The sequence below is a fragment of the Ursus arctos genome, unplaced genomic scaffold (genome assembly GCF_023065955.2).
Source record: "Ursus arctos isolate Adak ecotype North America unplaced genomic scaffold, UrsArc2.0 scaffold_1, whole genome shotgun sequence".
In the NCBI taxonomy this organism is placed as follows: Eukaryota; Metazoa; Chordata; class Mammalia; order Carnivora; family Ursidae; genus Ursus; species Ursus arctos.
In genome coordinates, this window is record NW_026622763.1 from 40,923,060 (window position 1) to 40,944,144 (window position 21,085).

General features: G+C 38.6%; 1 protein-coding gene across 1 annotated transcript in view; it reads right to left on the bottom strand.

Moving 5' to 3' along the window:
• Positions 1–21,085, bottom strand: part of LY75 (lymphocyte antigen 75) — a 121,281-nt gene that overhangs the window by 6,137 nt on the left and 94,059 nt on the right. The window contains exons 35-38 of the mRNA XM_026492728.4: positions 9,240–9,350; positions 3,599–3,715; positions 2,487–2,660; positions 1,100–1,126 (exon numbers count right to left, since the gene is read on the bottom strand). Coding sequence (XP_026348513.3) covers positions 1,100–1,126; positions 2,487–2,660; positions 3,599–3,715; positions 9,240–9,350 — 429 coding nt within the window. The remainder of the gene's footprint in view (positions 1–1,099; positions 1,127–2,486; positions 2,661–3,598; positions 3,716–9,239; positions 9,351–21,085) is intronic.

Consider the following 21,085-nt stretch of genomic DNA (forward strand, 5'->3'; position numbering starts at 1 on the left):
GCCAGGTGTATACAGAGGCAACCATCAAACTATACACTTAAGATCTCTGCATCTTACGCCTCAAAGAGATTAAATGGGGCGCCTGCATGGCTCGGTTTAGTGTCCAACTCTTGATTTCAGCTCAGGTCATGATCTCGGTCATGAGATCAAGCCCTGTGTCTGACTCCACGCTGACCATGGAGCCTGTTAAGATTCTCAGCCTCTCCCCTCTGCCCTTCCCCTCCTTGCACATGCTCTCTCTAAAAAAAAATAGATTAAAAATTATACAACCAATTGGCAAAAATCCACAAGTTTTGTAACATTGTTTCTGGGAATGCAGAATGGTGCAGTTCCTCTTAATGTATTGATCCAAGTTCTATATCCACTTTCAACCCATTTACAGGGAATCTAATCTTTAGATGTATTTGCACAAGGTAGATTCATTCATTGCAGCACTGTAATAGCACATGTTCAGAAACAGGCCAAGGGTCTGGAGCTGGTTAAATAACTACACGTATCCATACAATGGAAGAGTATTCAGTTGTAAAGGAGGAGGAAGTTCGGTCTCTAGGTAATGATACGGAGAGATACCTAGAATATATTAGTGAATAAAATGGGCAAAATAAGTCCTATATCTCAGTTTGCTTATTTTGGCAAAAGAAACGACATTTAAAGAAGAAACTGAACGTGTGCCCAGTAAGGATAAGGGTAAATTGGGGCAAGATGGGAGACAGACACTTCAGTGTTTGCCTTATAATTTTGCTTTTTGAGCCATGTTAATAATAGTGCCTGTTCTTTAAAAAAAAAAAAAAAATGCATTCAGTAAACCCTTCATGAATTACAACTATGAGGTCAAATTTTTTTAAATAAAAGATTGCAAAGTGCCTTTAAAAACAAAACGGAATTCAATGGGAAATATTTTTTGGTGTTTAAAAAATTCATAACTTGCAGTTATATTTACAATGTCAAGTCTTATTACAAAGCTGAGACCTTTCTAAATTCTTACAAAAGTTGTTCTACTTTATGTTATATAGTTTTAAGGGGTCTTTAATATTTTAACATTAGAATCTTAATATATTTTTACTTGTGGGAAAAATTTCAACAAAAGACCATTACTTACCTGACAAATATTTCTTTTCATATGGGACTAAAATACAAAAGAAAATAAAAATTAAAATTGAAGTATGCTTTATTCTGTTTGCCTTTAAACACTTTCAGAATAGTTAAAAACGAACCCCTTATTTATCCATATTTCTGTTGCTTGGTCAATTGTGTTTTCCATTTTGAACAAAGGTTTTTTTTGTTTTTTTAAAGAAGATAACAGAGGTCTAACGTAGTGCATTAGCTTGGTTGGCGGAAAAGGATTAGGTAACTCAAGAAAAAGTGAAGAGGTGAAGAAAGTAAGAATTTTGGTAGAGTCTGTAGAAAACAAAGCTAGTGAAGTATACACCTGTGACCTCATGAGTATGGATTTGTTCACTATTTCTGATGTTTCAAAGTGATAGTTTGAAAATCTGGTTTATAAATAATGGTGCCCTGAGACTTTGTACATGAAAAGAAACAATTTTTTAAAAATTCAATAAATATTGGAAGTTGAATTCTACTACCTTAAAACTATGAGAAGTTTAATATAGTCACTATAAACTGTAATTAAGAACCCTGCTGAGGCAAAAAAAAAAAAAAAAGATGTAAATGGAAAAATAGCTTTGGTTTACACTGAAGTAGGAAGGGGGCAATCCTAAAGAGGCAAAATGGGGAAATGGCCAGTGTGTCTCAGGCATCCCAAAATCGCATTTTGAAATTTTAAGTGTTTTTAATGAGAAAACAATTGTAAAACTTAGAACAACCTTTGATGTTTAACAATAACACCACATACTGTGGGACACAATAATTATGTTCATTAGAAAGCATTCTGATGGAGAGGAGGGGCCGGCTGGAGGCCAGGGGTGGGGGGTGGGGGGAGGATGGAAGGGCAGGGGCTGGGGCCAGGTTCAGAGCTCACCCCTTGGGAAAAAGAAAAGAAAAGCATTTTGATGGGTCAGAAGAAAAATTACACTTTAATCCAGAATAAATTATAAACTACAACACTTTTTATTTTTCTAAACAAAGGATGTTAGTACTTGTACAGAGTCAAATTCTTTGTAAACATTAGAATTCTGGAGTCAAAGTATCCTTCACCATTTCTGTTTAATTAAATCAATTGCAAGGAAGCTATGATAATTCCTTCAAACAACGGAAGAAATTTTTAACCTCTTGCAGGCTTTTACATACAAGCAGATAGGATAAAAGTATGCCTGGTTCACATGATCTGGTCCTACCTCTGAAATGTCAGAGAATCACATTTGACTTCTGAGAGACGTGACAGCAAACCATCCTAATATGTTCTGAAGTCTTTCTTGCTCCCTCTAATTTACTGAGGCATCCCTGTCTCAAAGAAAATTATTTTAAAACCAGCCCTACTTTCCCCACCCCTCTAGGAATGGAAAAAAGTCTTCAGTTATACTTACTAGCTGCTTTACAAAGGGTTCCTTCCATAGAAGAAAGTTCACAATTTTCTTTTTTCCATTCACCTGTCTTGGTGTGCAAAAAGGCACAGGTGTCAACTAGATCCTCACCATCTTCTTGGTCTGTCCACTTATCAAATGTCATATTTGACTTATCAAACCACTTGAAACTTGCATCTGTCAGTTAAGAATATTTTCATCATTATGACAGTTTTAAACTGTTAGAGCCATAGAAAAGGTTCTAGGATTAAAGGTGAGAAATTACTAAGGTATGTCTGCTCAAAACTTTTGGTTGTAGGATTTAAATTAGGAGGAAGAATATATCTTGTGTACAAGCAAATCAAAGGTACTGGTTCAAGGAACGCTTGGGTGGCTAAGTCAGTTAAGCCCCTCCTTTGGTTCACGCCATGATCTTGGAGATCGGAGTCTGCCTCTCCCTCTCTCCCTACCCCTCCACCCCACTCCTTCTCTCGCTCTTCCTCTCTCTCTCTCTCTCAAATAAAATCTTTAAAAAAAAAAAGGTATTGGTTGAAGAAGTTTCCATGGATGGGCGCCTGGGTGGCTCTGATGGTTAAGCGTCTGACTCTTGGTTTCAGTTCAGGTCATGATCTCAGGGTTGTGAGATCGAGCCCTGTCTTGGTCTCTGCACTGGGCATGGAACCTGGTGGGGATTCTCTCTCGCTCGTGCTCTCTTCCCTTTTCTCTTAAAAAAAAAAGGTTTTTGAAAATAATACAGTAACATTTTCATGGGGAAATAGCCAAGAAAATTAAAATATTAATAGTAAATGTAGTTTCATTTCGTTAATTATGTACTTTTCTATGGGACTTTTCTACAGGGACACTGATTTAGCTTTATCCCTACCATATTACAAAAATACTGAGCCTAGAACCGTATTTTAATCCAGACAAAAGAATCAACTTGGATTCTTCTAGGTGAAACACACTGAGCTGCTCAGGGAAAAGCTGCAGTACAGGGCATGGGTGCACACCGAACATAAAATACCCACACACCACAGGAAACACCAACTTGAACTAGAGAACTGAAGAATCTCAAAGTCATCAGTTTTAGTACCATTTTAAAAAAGTGATTTCCTACAAGGGTAAATATTACTTACCATCTGTGTCGAAAAACATGCCTAGCAGGATATCATCTGGGCCTTTCCATTGCTTTTTCAAAGTATCCAGTATAAAAGCATTTTCTTCTTCATTATGTATGCTTACCATGTCTGCTCCTGGAATTATTTTTAGGTAGGAGTAAACAAAGCATGTTCCCAGAATCAATGAAAATCACATGAAGTATATAAAAATTATACATTATTATAATACACTTAAAAAACACTACACTTTTACACCTTTTTAAAATTTAGCTTGAGAATGTGCACATTTCTGAGCATATACTTGTGAGAAAAAATGATGGGAAAAATTGGGCCGAGTCATTTTATACTATTTCATTGCATAAAGCTGGTAATTTACAGACATGGGAAAAGAACATCCTGCGAGGCTTGAGCAATAAACACATTTTCTGCATCTCTCAACTTCACTTTTTCCCATGACCTCTTCCCTCTAGCACTCATGGTTTCTCCTGTCCTCACTTCACTACCATAGGGAGCAGAAGCTCTAACCATACCCAGAAGAACTGAAAAGTATGAAGGCAACTTGCCAGAATAGGTCCAAGACCTCGTTAAGTACAAGCAACAGTCTCTCTGACCTGCCTCATCTAATTGCCTTCCTGTGCCTGCTGCCCAAAGCCTTGTGCCTTCCCATATTTTTCTTTGTGGTCCTTAGAAAAGTCCTAGTTTTGGGAAATTGACTGATAGAGGAAGTCCGCGTTCACATTGGATAGTTGATTTTTCCTGGGACTCTCTCACATGATTCCAGAGTAAAGAGCAGCAGCCATCTATATTTTATGTCTCACATACATTAGCTGTTGTTGTCTTACGGTCTCTCTAAGCTACATATCCATATAAGCACCCTATAAATATCAGGAGTAACTACTTTTCCAAGAGACATTTAACCCTGTTTGTTAACCTAGACAAAGATTCTCTTGCAAATTAAAAAACATTCCACTTTCTGTATTACAACTAATACAACTAGAAATGAGGAAGTCTTGTCTACTCTTAAATTACGTTTCCAAAACCACCCTGACTTAACAAAGGCTCCTGAAAATGTCAGAATATTGTCTTCATTCAGTGGTTCTCCACCTTGAGCAAGCATCAGAATCACCTGGAGGGCTTATAAAAACAGTGCCAGGCCACATGCGGAGTTTCACATTCAGCCAGCGTGAGATGGGGCCTGAGAATTTATGTTGCTAACGGGTTCCCAGTGATGCCACTGCTGCTGAGCCAGGGAGCACGCTTGGAGCATTACAGGAGGCATAAATCATAGGCTGCTGTATTTATGACATCACGCTAAAGTTGGTAATATTTTCAGAAGTTGATAGTTAAATGGAAAAGACAGACCTCCTGTTACATACTGATATGGTAAAAAAAAAAAAATTTGTATGAGGTGACCACTTCTACATCTTCTAAAAGAGGCAGACAAAAAATAACAAATTTAACTACAGGGGAAAGAAAATTACTATAGGGCCAAAAAATCTCCCCAAAACCATATTGTATTATTAAGAAAATCACAAACTAGGCGGACCAAAACTCCATTATAAAGAAGCAAACGCCTTAATAGAAGAAAAAAAATTGGTTTCAAGACTGTAAAAAAGACAATTCACCCTCGCAGAAGCAAATATAACACAAGAAATGTGTGAAAAATACAATCTCACTGGTAAAGAAATGAAAATTAAAATAAGCAGACTTCCATGCTTACAGATTAAACAGTGCTGGCCTTGGGTAACAAAATAGGAACTCCCAAGTGGTTAGATGGAGTAAAAATTTAGTACAGCCGTTTTGGAAACAATTTGGCAAGATGTGTCAAAAGCCCTAAAAACACATTTGACCCAGCAACCCTTAACAATTATGCTAAAACAATCATAGGCTCTGTGCTCAAATAAACCTAATTATTAATGGTCATCACATTCATGACAATGAAAGATTGTAAATAATAGCCAATATTAGAGGATTAATTCAGTCAGTTATGGAATTTCTATATACTGGATTAATGTACACTTATTAGGAAATATGCATTGTATTTTTACTGCCACAGACATTTTTAAGGGAAATTGCAGATTTTTATAGGGCAGTTTGCCAACTATAATCTGTTTTCTTACATATTAAAAAAAGCAAGCATTTATTATAAATTTGCCAGGGGGGGGGTCTAGGATACTTATCAAAACGTTAACAGTCATTACATTTCCTTAGGGTGGTGGAATTTAAGGTGATTTTTATTTTATTTTATTTTTAAGATTTATTCATTTATTTTAGAGGGAGAGAGTGCAATGGGGAGGGGCAGAGGAAGAGGGAGACAGAGATTCTCCCTCCAGCAGGCTCCCTGCTGAGCGAGGAGCCTGCCGCAGGGCTTGATCCCACAACCCAAGATCATGACCTGAGTCAAAATCAAGAGTCAGATGCCCAACCAACTGAGCCACCCAGGCGCCCCGATTTTATTTTTAAAATATCTGCATGTTTTTCTAACTTTTTATAGTGATCATGCATAAATTGTGCAATTACCAAAAATCTATAAAAGAAAAAAAATAATAAGACTGACCTTTACAATACTTAATAATACTTTAATCCAAAACTAGGATTCAACAAGGTTCCCTGAGTCATATCTCCATTTTTAAAAACTCTATGATGGTTTTCTGATCATTTCCAGCTGCCTGTCTGTTAAATGTCATACAGACTTTTAATCTGTTTTACCCTGATACATACTTGTACTGACTTGTGAAATGTGACCAAAATGCCACTCTGGAAAAATTCTCAAGGGAAGTATTTAACTAGGTTATAGTTTAGGCTTAAGTGTTCAGAGATGACTTTTTCATCCTCTTCTTTGACCTTGTGGCAGCCAATGGAACTTTAATGATTCTTAACACTGTAATCTAATTAAATACTGTATAAACTTAAATTACTGTGTCAGGCAAATAAGACACACTTTCATTTTCTTTAACAAATGACAGCATAAGTCCCTGAAGAATGCATGTGCTCCAGAAAATTTTTTTAAAATGCATTACCAGTGACAGTACCTGCTGAGATGTAATTTGGGTCTTTAATTCTTTTTATAGCCAGTGACAGAGCTCACAAATCACAAAAACGAAAGGCTGAAAATATTTATTTTTTCTATTATAATGAGAACATATAAATTAAAGGTAAATGTTGCAAAATAAAAATTTTAGCTTCTCATAATTATTTTCCTCATTATGAATAATAAGGAGAGGGTAATAGCAATTAGCACAAAGCCCTGGGAATATTTCTAAATATAGCTCTCTGCAGCCCAAAAGATAACAAGTCACTTGTTTTCTAAACCCCTAATGGTAGGTTTAAGATAGGATTTTGTACAGCTGGGAAGATTTTTAAAAATCCAAATGTAAATATCTAGTATTCCTTATGCTGCTGCTTCTTCATACATAGCAAACCCTGAATTCATGTCCACCTACTACTAAACCAAACTACTACTCTAGCCAAAAAAAAAATACCAGCATTAGGAATTAATTTTAGCTAATTTTCTAATTCATCAATGAACTGGATATTTTCACAGTGGACAAATATAGAGGATTATCAAATAAGTGGTAAGGTTAACAGAAATGTATGAGAAAGCGTGAAAAATCTAATCAGTAAGACGAACTGAATTTATAAATCTTAACTGGGGAAAAGAGATACATATTTCTTTAGACACGAGATAAATTTTATAAGCATATTTGTACATAACAATTTAAAATTCCTAAATGGCTACCCCGCTTGAACAAGTAGAGTTAAGAGACTCAGAAACAAGCAGTCAAGGTCAAGTCACAAAGTTGCTGGGTGTTTCCAATTTTGTTTTGCTTTGTTTGCTAAAGAAAAATGGCAAAATACAAACAAAACAAAACACCTCACTACACTTGAATTGTAGAAGTCAGTCAACAAGTATTAATTACGCATCTATGTTGTAAGCAGTTGGTTAACTGCTAAAGGTAAGTATTGAAGCCGGATAGTGAACTCTGACCCTGTGGTTCATACAAGATAATACAAGTACAGGAACGTGTTTCTTCTCGGTTCTCAGTCTCCAATATAATTTCTGTTATTGAAATCTAAGTATACCTAAAATAAGTGATTTAAAAAAAGAGAGAGAGAGAAAATTGTTACGGGGAAACCCCATGTAAAAAATTCTTACTATTTGCAGCACCTGGCTGGCTAAGTCGGTAGATCATATGACTCTTGATCTTGGGGTTAAGGTTCGAGCCCCATGTTAGGTGTAGGGATATCTTTTAAAAAAAATTCCTATTATTCAATATCTTTAAAATGAAGCCATACTGTTAGGTTGGAAATTTTGTCTTGTTCTCCAAGAACCAATATTCAACACCATTTTGGCAGGTATTAGTTTCTCAAAGGGAAACAATATGTGTTGAGTACTACGTGGCACATTTAATAGGATTAAAAACTTCTATGCTTACATTCATTCCTTCTATAAGTGAGTATGATTTGATATTCTTCCAAAATGTCATATTGGTTGGTTGTCAGAAATTGTGGTTTTTTTAGGTAAAGGGCATTTCTAAATGCTGGAGTTATTAATAAGCCTAAGATAAAATTTAATGAAATGATCAAGAGATTTTAGATCTCATGCAGTAATAAAAGCACTTCTTAAAAATCAAGGACTCTCATATCACCATCACAGATATTTCCATTGAAAGAGATGCTATTTCACATCCTAGTTTCAGTATGAACTTTCGAGAATCACAACAATTAGAGGCTTAACAACAAGGATGCACTTTGGGCCAAACAGCCAAATATACAAAGAGCACCCAGGCACACCTTTATAAAAATGACCTTTTTAGTAGCGCCTGGGTGGCTCAGTCGGTTGAGTGTCTGCCTTCAGCTCGGGTCATGGTTCCAGGGTCTCAGGATCAGCCCATATCAGGCTTTCTGCTCAGCAGGGAGTCTGCTTCTCCGGCTCCCCCTGCTTGTGCGAGCGCTCTCTCTCTCTCTCAAATAAATGAATAAAAATTTTTTTGAAATGATGTCTTTATTTGAAATACTTCATGGTGTGAAGTTGTAAATACATTTTCCAGAGAACACTGAGTGTCTCTGCTAGCAAACAGCCTTTTCCTCCTTTTTCTCCAACATACACTTCTTTACACAGTTGCACCGCATGGTCCTGTGTGACTTCTACCCACACTGCAGACCGGAAGCAGCGCCCTCAAGGGCAGGAGAACAGCCTGATGAAGAACTGTGGTCCTCAAATCTGAGCCGAACCTGGTTTGAACCCCGGCCCTGCTAATTATTACCTGCATGACTTCGGACACATAACCGAACTTCATTTCTCCCCTTGATAGGAGGCTAACGACAAACTCCTGAGAGGTACGCTACGATAATGACACGCAGGTAAAGGAGTCGAGGCGCCGCAGCACAGCGCCCGCACAGAGCGCGCACATCGCGAGGACACTGCTCTTGTTGCTCAGTTTCTGTCACACAGCTTTGGACAGGATTGTCGAACAGCTGTCTCCCAACTCAAAGGTGAAACATACACCCAATTCCACTGTGTGGCTTGTGTCTTATACAATAAAAACTGTTCGTTTATGATAAGGACCCAGGTGAAGTGAGAGAGATGACAAAAACATTTTTTTAAGAAATTCGTGAACACCATTTATGACTGGAAAAAAGAGAATAGGCTCCTTACCATGGTCAGTACACTGATTTCTGACGTCCTCTAGGCTTTCTACTTGGATGGCTTCCTCAAGAAAAATGTAACAACTGTCTTGGAACCGAACCCAGGCAGATGAAGGACAGTCTAGGTGGGAAAAGAGAAACACTGTTACATACTTGGGAAGAAGTCCGTGAATTCCTAAAGATAAAGATACGGATATTAAATTTTGAAAGAAAAAAAAAAGAATTTAGACACAAGGCTCTTTGTTAAAATAAAAATCAACTAGGAATGATAGGAATTTATTTTTCTCCATTCTACATTTGGGAAAAGAGAAATGGGCCAGTGATTCTCTTCTGATTTGACAGAGCAAAGTTACAAGCCTTTAGCGTGTTGAGGAATTCAGACTTGTAAATTACAGCATTATTACCAAGGCAACAAACTAGCAAGAAGGACAACCAATCAGAATTACAAGCTCTTTTTGATGGTCGGCTTTGCAGTATTTAGTAACAATTTCAAAAGTCTCAAGAGTTTTGCGAGAGGTTTTAAAAAAATTCTACTTCCAAGAGCCGAGACAAGTTGCTAGATGATGAATATTCAGACAAGTTTTCATATTGCACAGGAAAACAGACTGATGTTCTTAGGCATGTGCTTAGTTTAACACCTCATCAAAGCAGATTCTTTGAGCTAGCTCTATGAAACAGAACCGTATCTCTTCTGTAGCTGTCGAGTGGAATGGCACCTCCTTCTCTATCTTGATCTGTTGTTGTTGTTCCTTATAAATGTGTACATTTTTAAGCCTTGGCTCTGGAATTTCATTAATTAGCATGAACTTACTTTCAAAAGCAAGCCTTAAAGAGCTTGATTTCACTGGCCAGAATGGAGAAAAGGGGAGGATTTTACTGAATTCCAGTGAGTAAAAAGAGCTTACTCTTACCTATTCTCTTAGTTCTATGTAGAAAAAATCACTATGATTTTTACATAGCTTTAAGTTCTGTATGTATTGTAATTTTAATATAAACAAGTGAAAGAATGCCCTACGACAAAGGTCAGAACTTAACCATCACCAGTGTTAATCTAAATTCAACAACCTTGAGTTTACTAAACTCAGAATATGGCAGAGATCATTAGTTATCCCCTACTTGAACCCAGCCCTTTTTTTTTCCTGGTGTATTGACTCAGTATTATTTTATTTTATTTTTTATTTTTTGTGGGGATTTTTGACCTCAGCTTCTCATACAGCACAGAATACGTGTCCACCAAGCTAAATTGTTTTCCAGTCTTCCAGCAACTTCTGGATAATGAGCTGTGAGCTGAAGTGAAAGGTGCAAATTGCCTTTAAAAGGAAGGAGTTTGCTCCCTGGATCATACTTCCCCTTTCCCACTGGCCAGCATGTAGTTAGCCATCTTTAATCATGTCAACAATGGAAATAGCCTAGGAATAACACAGCAACAAGACAGAAGGATCCTACATGGAACCATCATATCACACTCAGATTGTTATGAGAGAAAAAAATAAACTATCTTGTTGAGTCGTTAATTCAGGTCACTGTTACAGCAGGTGGGTCAATAACCTAAATAATACTAGAGGCTACTTAACATTGTCCCCATGGTGAGACCTGGATTTTTCTCGGCCTCATACTGCTACATTTAGTAGTTAAATCATCCAAGATGGGGGCTCTGGCCTGGCTGGCTCAGTCCGTGGAACATGCAACTCCTGATCGAGGGAGTGTAGGTTTCAGGGTAGAGATCACTTAAAAATAAAAGCTTTAGGGGCGCCTGGGTGGCACAGCGGTTCAGCGTCTGCCTTCGGCTCAGGGCGTGATCCTGGCGTTATGGGATCGAGCCCCACATCAGGCTCCTCCGCTATGAGCCTGCTTCTTCCTCTCCCACTCCCCCTGCTTGTGTTCCCTCTCTTGCTGGCTGTCTCTATGTCTGTCGAATAAATAAATAAAATCTTTTAAAATAAATAAATAAAATAAATAAATAAATAAATAAATAAAAGCTTTAAAAAAAATAAAAATTTGGGGCACCTGGGTGGCTCAGATGGTTGGGCGTCTGCCTTCAGCTCGGGTCATGATCCCAGAGTCCTGGGATTGAGCCCTGTGTCGGGCTCCCTGGTTGGTGGGGTGCCTTCTTCTCCCTTTCCCTCTGCGTGCCACTCCCCCTGCTTGTGCTCTCTCTCTCTGGCAAATAAATAAATAAAATCTTTAAAAAATAATAAAATAAATAAAAAATAATACATTCAAGCTGTACTAGCATGAGAATAGGTGTCTCAAGATACAATTTATTTTGTGTACAGGTTTTTTCCATCCCGCTGTTCTATAAGTACTTGCATTACACACATGACTACCTTGGCTTGAACCCTGGTAGAAATCTAGAACTTTCTCAGTGTGGTAGCTTAAAGATAGTTGGTAGGGATATTTTAGGAACATTTACTTAATGAAACATTAAGTTAAAAAACAACAAAAACCTGGTGTAAAATTTTATGTGCAGCATGATCCCAGGAGTTAAAAAGCATGGAGGTCCAGAAATGTTTAGGAATTGGAGAGGCCAGACTCGTCTGGAGGGGCAGGGTTCCTGGCTGCAAGTCTGTAAGTGGAGCAGCGAAGCCCTTAGACGTCCTCCTGAGAAATAGCACTCAGCCATCGTACTTTCACGCTACTGCTCTGCTGCCCTCTCCGAAAGTCTGGTCCTTAGACGAGCTCTTTCAGATGTAACACGTAAGTGATCATACGGTAACTGTCCTTCTCCGTCTGACTTTTACTGCACTTTGCATACTACCCTCCAGGACCGTCCATATTGTCACAGATGGTAAGATTTCATTTTTTTATGGCAGAGTAATATTCCATTGTGTGGTGATGTATGTATCTTTATTCATCTATGGATGGACACCTGGGTTGCTGCCGTATCTTGACTACTGTAAATAATGCTACAATAAACATAGGGATGCATATACTTTTTTGAATTATCTTTTGTTTTGGGGGTCAAATGGCCAGTAGGGGAATTACTGGATCATAGGGTAGTTCTATTTATAATTTTTTGAGGACCCTCCACACTGTTTTCCACAGTGGCTGCACCAGTTTGCATTCCCACACAGTGCACGAGTGCTCCTTTTTCTCCATATCCTCATCAACAACTGTTATTCTCAAGTAATTTTTAAATCTCCTCTTTGATGTCTTTGTTGACCCATTGGTTGTTTAGTAGCATGTTGTTTAACCTCCACATGTTTGCACGGTCGGGGGGAGGGTTTCCTGTTTTTTCCTGTGCTTAATATCTAGTTTCATACGAGATATGTTGTCAGAAAAGATGCTTGATAGGACTTCAATCTTTTTAAATTTATTGAGACTTGTTTTGTGGCCTAGCATGTGATCTATCCTGGAGAAAGTTCCATGTGCACTTGCAAATAATGTATATTCTGCCGCTTGGTTCCTTATATGTCTATTAAGTCCATCTGGTCTGATGTGTTGCTTAAGGCCGCTGATTCCTTATTTTTTGCCTGGATGATCTGTCCTTTGATGTAAGTGCCGTATTAAAGTCCCCTCCTATTACTGTATCGCTGTCAATCTCTCCCTTTAGGTCTGTTAATATTTGCTTTATATATTTGGGTGCTCCTACGTTGGGTGTACAGATATTTGTAATTGCTATATTCTCTTGCTGGGTTGATCTCGTTATCATTATGTAATGCCCTTACTTTGTCTCTTGTTACAGTTTTTCTTTTTTTTTTTTTTTAGATTTTATTTATTTATTTGACAGAGACAGCCAGCAAGAGAGGGAACACAAGCAAGGGGGAGTGGGAGAGGAAGAAGCAGGCTCCTAGCAGAGGAGCCTGATGTGGGGCTCGATCCCACAACGCCAGGATCACACTCTGAGCCGAAGGCAGACACTTAACGACTGCGCCACCCAGGCACCCCTCTTGTTACAGTTTTTCTTTTAAAGTCTGTTTTGTCTGATATAAGTATTGCTACCCAGTTTTCTTTCCATTTCCATTTGCATGTAATATCTTTTTCCATTCCTTCACTTTCAGTCTACATGTGTCTTTAGGTCTGAAGCAAGTCTTGTAGGCAGCATATAGATGGGTCTTGGTTTTTTTTGTTTGTTTCGTTTTGTTTTTTTTTAAGTAAGCTCTATACCCAATGTGGGGCTTGAACTCACAGCCCCAAGAACAAGAGTTGCATGCTCTACCAACTGAGCCAGCCAGGCAGGCACCCCAGTCTTGTTTTCCTATTTTTTTAAATCTATTCAGTCACCCTACGTCTCTTGATTGGGACATGTAGACAACTTACATTTAAAGCAATTATTGATGGCTATGTACTTACTGCCATTTCTTTAATTGCTTTCTGGTTGCTTTTATAGTTCTCTCTGTTCCTTTCTTCTTCTCTTGCTCCTTCCTCTGTGATATGACTTTCTTTAATGTCACATTTGGATTCCTTTCTCTTTATTTTTTGTGTACCTATCATAGGCTTTTGGTCTGTGGTTACCATGAGGTTCACACGTGAGCATCCTATGTATACAGCAGTCTATTTCAACCAGATGGTCACTGAAGTTTGAACACATTCTAAAAGCACTACATTTTTCCTGCCCCCACCACATTTTATGCCTGACACCATAGTTTACAACTTTTTATTTTGTGTATCCTTTAACTGTAGATATAACTGACTTTACTACTTCTGTCTTTTAACCTTCATACCAGCCTTATGAGTAGTTGATCCACTACCTTTATATATATGTTTCCTTTTACCAGTGAAATTTTTTCTTTCATCATCTTACTTCTATTCATGGCCTTTTCTGCTTCAAGAAGTCCCTTGAAGGTTTCTCGTAAAGTCGGGTTAGTGGTGATGACCACATCTCTGCCCCACCTATCCGTCTCAGTGTGGCCCCCCGCCCCATCTTTAGCTGTGAAAGAGCTGCTCTGCATGTTGCTGGAGTCTAGCTGTGTCCGGGGAAGGAGCTGAGCTCACGGTCCTCCTGCTCTGCCACCGTGGGCCTCTACCCTCTGTGTTTCTTTAAGGACGGCTCTCTTACAAACTCCTGAGTCTTTTATTTTCTGCAGATATCTTTACACTGCCTTCATGTTTGAAGGATATTTTTGCAAATACAGAATTCTAGATTGTCAGCTTATCTTTCATTTAAGATGTAATTTTGTTGTCTTGGTTTCCATCATTCCTACTGAAAAATCAGCTGTCTGTTGCTCTTTCTGGCTGCTTTCAAAATCTTTTTTGTCTTTGTTTTTTAGGGGTTTGAAAGTGGTGTGCTTAGTTTTGTCCGTGTGTGTGTGTTTTTTTTTTTTTTTAAGATTTTATTTATTTATTTGACAGAGAGAGACAGCCAGCGAGAGAGGGAACACAAGCAGGGGGAGTGGGAGAGGAAGAAGCAGGCTCTTAGCAGAGGAGCCTGATGTGGGGCTCGATCCCAGAACCCTGGGATCACGCCCTGAGCCAAAGGCAGATGCTTAATGACTGAGCCACCCAGGCGCCCCCGTGTGTGTGTTTTAATCCTGCTAATAATTTAGTGCACTTATTGAATTTATGGCGTATTTTCATTGGTCTCTTTTGGAAAGTTCTTGGCTATTATTACTTCAAATAACACTTCTATTCCATTTTTTCTCTCCTCCCTTTCTGGGCCTCAAATTACGTTTATGTTAAACTTTTCACCATGTCCCAAATATTCTCTTTGCTCCTTTCCATATTTGTAATACTTTGGCTGTCCATACTATAATCTTGTTCTTTCTGGTTTACTAATTTACTCTTTAGGTTTTAACAAATTTGCTGTTATACCCATCTATTAAGCTCATAATGTCAATCTTTTCAGTTATAGAATTCTAATTCGTTTATATTTTTGTAGTTTCTGGACCTCTGGTGAAATTCTCAATTTTATTATCTATATTCTTGAACTTATTACAGTTATTTTAAGGTGCATTTCTGATAACTCTAATTTCTGGGTTGCTTTTTGGTCTATTTTTGTTTCTCCTCTTCTCTGGCCTATTTCTTGTTATACCTGGTGTGTGTGTGTGTATGTGTGTGTGTCTGTGTGTTTTAAATCAATTACCAGACACTGTGTAGGAAAAAAGGCAGAGGCTCTACATAATTCTGTTCTTCTCTAGAAGGGACTCTGGTAGGAAGTTTGGGTATTGACAACTACCCTAATACAGTCAGGGTTTGAGCTGACCTGGGGAGATGTTATAGCCTTCGGGAGGCTCAATATCCATGGATCCCAAAGAAAGCCTGGATACTAAGTAAAGCCTCTCTTCTTTGGCAAGTTAAAACTCCAATTTTTGTCTCCTTAGCACCATGCGACTGCTCAAAACTCTGTTCTTCCTTTAGCTGATTAAGATTTTGGCAACTCTCCTAGGGGGAAAAGTTAATACACACAATATTGGGCTCACCTCAACAAATGGCCATAGCAGCTCTCTGATGCCTGCATATATGATTTTTATGGAATTTCACCTAGAATTTCTAGTTGTTCTCCCCACTCAGTTATAGACAGAAGCAGAGTTCCCTTTTTCACACCTTTGAACAAGTTATTAATAATTGTTCATCCATCTACCCATCACCCATCTAAAACACACATTTACTGATCAAGTCCTATATGTTAGATATAATGGTCAGTGCTGCGGGGTAAGGAGAAAGGGATGGAAAGAAGAATGAGGCCTTCACATAAAGTGCTCAGTCTGATGGGAGAGTTAGACACATATACATAACAGATATTACAAAGGTATGATCGGTAAAATACTATATAAGACAATAAAAGAAAGAGTAAATAACTTATAAAGTTAAGAAACATTTCAAAAAGAAGGAAATAATTTGAGCTACAACTTATAGGATAAAGGAGTTTGCCATGTACAAAAGGAAAAAGAAAAAGAAATTCCCAAAGCAGGGGGGCACCACAGAAAGCACGATGACAAGCACCTAGGAAGGAGCCAAATACTGAATGAGCGAAGTAGGCAGGTCTCTTCCCTCCTCTCCTTCCTCGACCAGAGGATGTTTTATGTATCAAGACATGATAGACAAAGCAGTCATTTCCAGAATGAAACTCAAATAGAAAGAAGTCACAAGGGCAGATACTGTCAAATGCAAATTTTGATTTTCTTCTCTCTTTTTTTTCTTCTTCTATTTTCTTCTGATTCCTTTTGTTGCCTTTTCTTTATCCTTATAGAATTAAAAAACAAAACAAAACAAAACAACTTCAATGGAAACAGACTCCATTACCATGTTTGATGACACCTGAAACACCTTTCCGTATCACTGGAAGTTCCTGAATCACAAGTTGACAAACGCTGTCATATTATTTCTAGTCAAAGCTACACATGATATTTTCTACTGATCATAAATAACTCATAAACATAGAACATAAAAAAGAATTTTTGCAATACAGTTTATATGGAATACAGCAAGTCTATTAAATACACAAAAATAGAATCAATACCAGATGATGTAAATATATAAACTATTTCTTTGTACACCTGTAATTGTTATGCTTTATAAAAGCTTTAGAACTCTGCTCTCTAAACCACCTATTGGTTCAAGTACACTCTTATATCAGAGACAGCTCACGGGTCAGTTCTCTGTGAAGTGTCCAACCCTTATGTTGCTATAGCCTCTGAGTCCTCTGAACTTCTACAGGACTTTGCATTACACTACGTATGAGATGCCTTTCTGGTTACAAGGACTAAAGCCTTGCTCAGGTTACCCCAAATGATAGAAATCTACTGTCAGGATACATGGGATAATAAGAAATCTGAAGACATGGCAGGTGGCTTCTCCCAGAGCCAATGATTCTAATCCAGCCTTGAGATCACACTCTTGGTTATTTCTGCAATATCCTATTGGTTACATAGGTCACCCCTATTCAGGGCTGGGTAAGCTATACAAAACTATAAATACAACAGGAAAGAATCACTGGGGCCATCTTGGAGATGAGCAACCAAAGATGGTGATAAGTACTGTGGAGAAAAGTTAAAGCAGAGAAGCAGGATCCTGGGTGTAGGGTTAGGGGTTAGAGCTGCAGTTTTAGAAAGTGTCTAGGAAAGATCTCATTATCAAGGTGACATATAAAAAGTCTGAATGAGCCGAAGGAAAAAAGCCATGGGGAAATCTGGGTCAGACAGGTAATAGCAAGTGTGGGCCCCTGAGATGGGAATGAGTATGATGATGATGGCGGTGATTCCAGCAACTCAAAGACCACTGTTGAATAATTAAATAAGCAAAATATGGTAAGACCAAAAAAATTAAGAAGCTATAGGCAGGAAAATACAAAACAAACTGTTAACTTCACTTCCTCAAAATTTGCAACTGCTTTCTCCTTAGGTTCATTTCAGCAATAGCAGTAACCCCAGTTAGTTCAGCACCAAACCCTTCCTCTCATGCCACCGGTCAGTGTGCGTGCCAGAAACAAGCCCTAAGCACTACTCAAGACATGAATTTCTTCTTTGAGAAGAAACGTGTTCCAGCAGAGGCTGGATACCCTTTGTGAGGAAAGCTGGCGAAGTTCATGCACTTCATGAGCAGAAAGCTAAGCCTTCCTCATGCTCAGTTATCTCTGCTATAACCCATTCTCATGAAAAACCTGCCTCCCCAAAATAGTGTCGTAAGTTTTCAATGAGAGGTTCTGTAATATCTTCTATAAAAATATATTTCACCAAATATACTTCACACACACACACAGCCTGAGTACAATGCTCTCTGCAAAGTGCTTTTCTAGGACTCTTATGTCTCCACAGCTGTCCTGAAAGATAGGTTATTAATAATGCACCTAAGTGACTCTTTATGGATTTTATGACTTTATAATTCTACTGACTCAGAAATTTAGGAGCCTGATGAAAATTTCAAAAGCTTGTACTTAAGATTCCAAAAGTTTCTATATAGATCCTCTGCTTAAAATTACCATGTGCTAAAGAATAAAACAGCATATCTACAAGAATATGTGGCATTACCAGTCAGTTCTAGCAGAACTCTCTGTTCCCTTATAATTTATGTTCTTATGCAACCAGGCATGGCATAAGAGGAAGTGATCCTTGGGAAATACTTGTTCTGAATGTTAACAAAGTGAAGGCAAAGACTGCATTTTTCCCCTGGTCAATAATACAACCTTTGCCCCTCTTCCATTAAGATATGAGTCACAGTGACTTAGCTTCTGCAAGAGCAACTGTGCAGAGACAGAGAAAGAAGAGGAACTGTTTATTACGTTTATTACGTATGGAGGCAGGAGTGGGGTTCCAAGTCCCTGACTAATCTAGAGGCCTGTGGCTGTACTCTGGGCTGCAAGATCTCCCTGAATCACAAGGAAATTCAGCCACTCTGACACTCCACTCCCCCTCCACATCACCCTCCCCAACCCATCTTCCAAGATGTCCAACTCCATCTTCTCCCCTCCAGTCCCTTTGCAGAAGAGCTGTCATGAGATTTATTTACAGAATGGGGGTGCCAGTGTTCCTCTGCACTTTTCTCACTGGGCATCACTGGTCCGTTTTCTTATAGATTCAGTCTCAAGATCTGCCCTCAAAATCCAAAATAACCCACAAAAGAAATAAATACTTGATATGTGTCATAAAAAATTGTGGACAATAACCCTGTTGCACAACTAGTTTTCAACACAGAAGCACATTTTTAAATGCTTCTCAACAATGAAAGAAGTCCTGAAATAATACCTCACTGTAATTTCACTTTTTCATTAGAAGAAAAAGAAACATTTGTTAATATGTTTCAAAATTTACAAAAATTTATCTGGGATAATTTCCCCTGAAACATCACTGTGCCATTTACAAGAATCAGAAAAAGTCAGGGATGCCTGGGTGGCTCAGTAGGTTAAGCGTCTGCCTTCGGCTCAGGTCATGATCCCAGAGTCCTGGGACTGAGTCCTACATTGGGCTCCTTGCTCAGCAGGGAGCCTGCTTCTCCCTCTGCCTGCTGCTCCCCCTGCTTGTGCGCTCTCTCTCTCTCTGACAAATAAATAAAATCTTAAAAAAAAAAAAAAGAATTAGAGAAAGTCACATCAATAGATTAAATTTAATGCTTTGAATTCAATTATGAGATCAGTTCATGACAGAAGTAAAATAATTTGAAAGAAAATGAAATCCCATTATCCCCCTTACTTTTAAAATCATTCATCTAAAATTCTTGGTCCTTTTATTATAAATTAGAATACAGTGCAAAGACACAAAACAAAACAAAAATTCACAAGACAGTAAAGTCTCTGCTATTATGTATCTTCCTTCTGGTAAGGGGAAACACAAGCCAGACGATGATGAATAAACAAAATATTAAGTGCTTTGAAGAAAATAAAATATGGGCATGTGACAGAGAATGTGGGGCGTTCAGGGAAGGCCGGAGGAGGGGACATATGAACAGAGATTTGAATGATGTGGGTGGGGGCAGCCACACCAAGGACAAGGGGAAGGGGAGGACAGTCTGGGCAGAAGAGCCTGCAGGTGGCTGAGTCCCCAGGGGCTCAGTGTGGATAAACAGAGTGAACAGCAGGAAGAGTGGTGAAAGATAACTTCAGCAAGGAAGGCCAGGGCACCCTCATCTGGGGCTCGTAGGCTATGGCAATTCAAACTTCGTAGACTAGATTCTGATCCACATGATGACCACAGCGTGAGGACTTAACTCTGAACAAGCTCACATTCACTCATCTCGGGCCACCCCGGGGAAATCAGCTACCGTAAACACACTGATCACCGACGATGTGAAAAGGCACCATTACAGAAGAACTTTCTAAAAGGGATGCCATGGAACCTTACTCAGGAATTGAAACTGGTTTGTTCATTGTGATTTTCAAGATGATGATTAAGAACATAAGATCACTTACACTAATAAACTCCAAAATAACAGAGAACAATAACAATGATTTCCACTTCAACGTTAAATTTATACCTCATGCAGCACCATGGGAGCTTTTCTGTTAAGATCTTGCCACTCAGCTAATTTTGTAATAACCTTGAAAAGCTCTTTCCTGACTTAGTCCTAAGTCTAATATGATTCCTGATCTTGCCTGGGTAAGATATTGTGAAGTACCGTGATGAAAAGCTTAGTTTTTCAGCCCTTTATCATCAACAGGTATGGGAATGTGTTCAGTAACCACAAAGATCCAACCCACATAAAATGGCACTCACCACGTTTTCTAGTCGCAACAATTATGCTTTATTTTGTATGAAGAGAACAAAGGGAAGGACACCAAGATTTAGCATTCCTGCAAGAGGTATGAGCCAGAGTTCTCACTTAATGCTCGGGAGAGTCCTACCGGGTAATATCTCCAAGTGCAATGAGTTAGGTAACTTGATCAAGGCCATACAGTTTGTACCTAACTCCAAAGCTCATGCTCTTTCTAAATTAATCCTTCAAGCCTCCTGATTGATAGAAAATGGTTAATTACCAGCATTAATGTGTTCAACATGCACTTCCTAAGCTCTTGAAAAGCCTGTTTAACTGTACTGGACTTTTTATAAAAAGAAAAAGAACAAAATTTTCCAAAGATAGCTTGTCCTGTTTTACTGTTCAAAACAGCTTCTCTGAAAAAGAGAGATCTCAACATCTAGGAACAGATTTTTTTTTTTTTAAATGTGACACGAAAAGTATATTTTGACTAACCTGAAGTCTGAAGGCATGGCAACCCAGAAGGTGGGTTAAACAGGCTTTCAGACGTTACTGGCAAACAGATGAGGGTATGTGGGGGGGGGGGGGGTCTCAAAATCGTCCAGCATTGTCTTAGACAAAACTAACGAGCTCAGGATGAAGTGTGAAAATCGGCACATCTTGTCTCTGCTCCTCCAGAGGCAGCAGACGGCATAACTAGCCCTAAATGCTGACCCACAAGCACTTCCAGGAAAGGAGCTTTGAGTTGGGGAGCAAGTTCGGGGCTGCTTAGTCTACTGCTCCCCCAATACA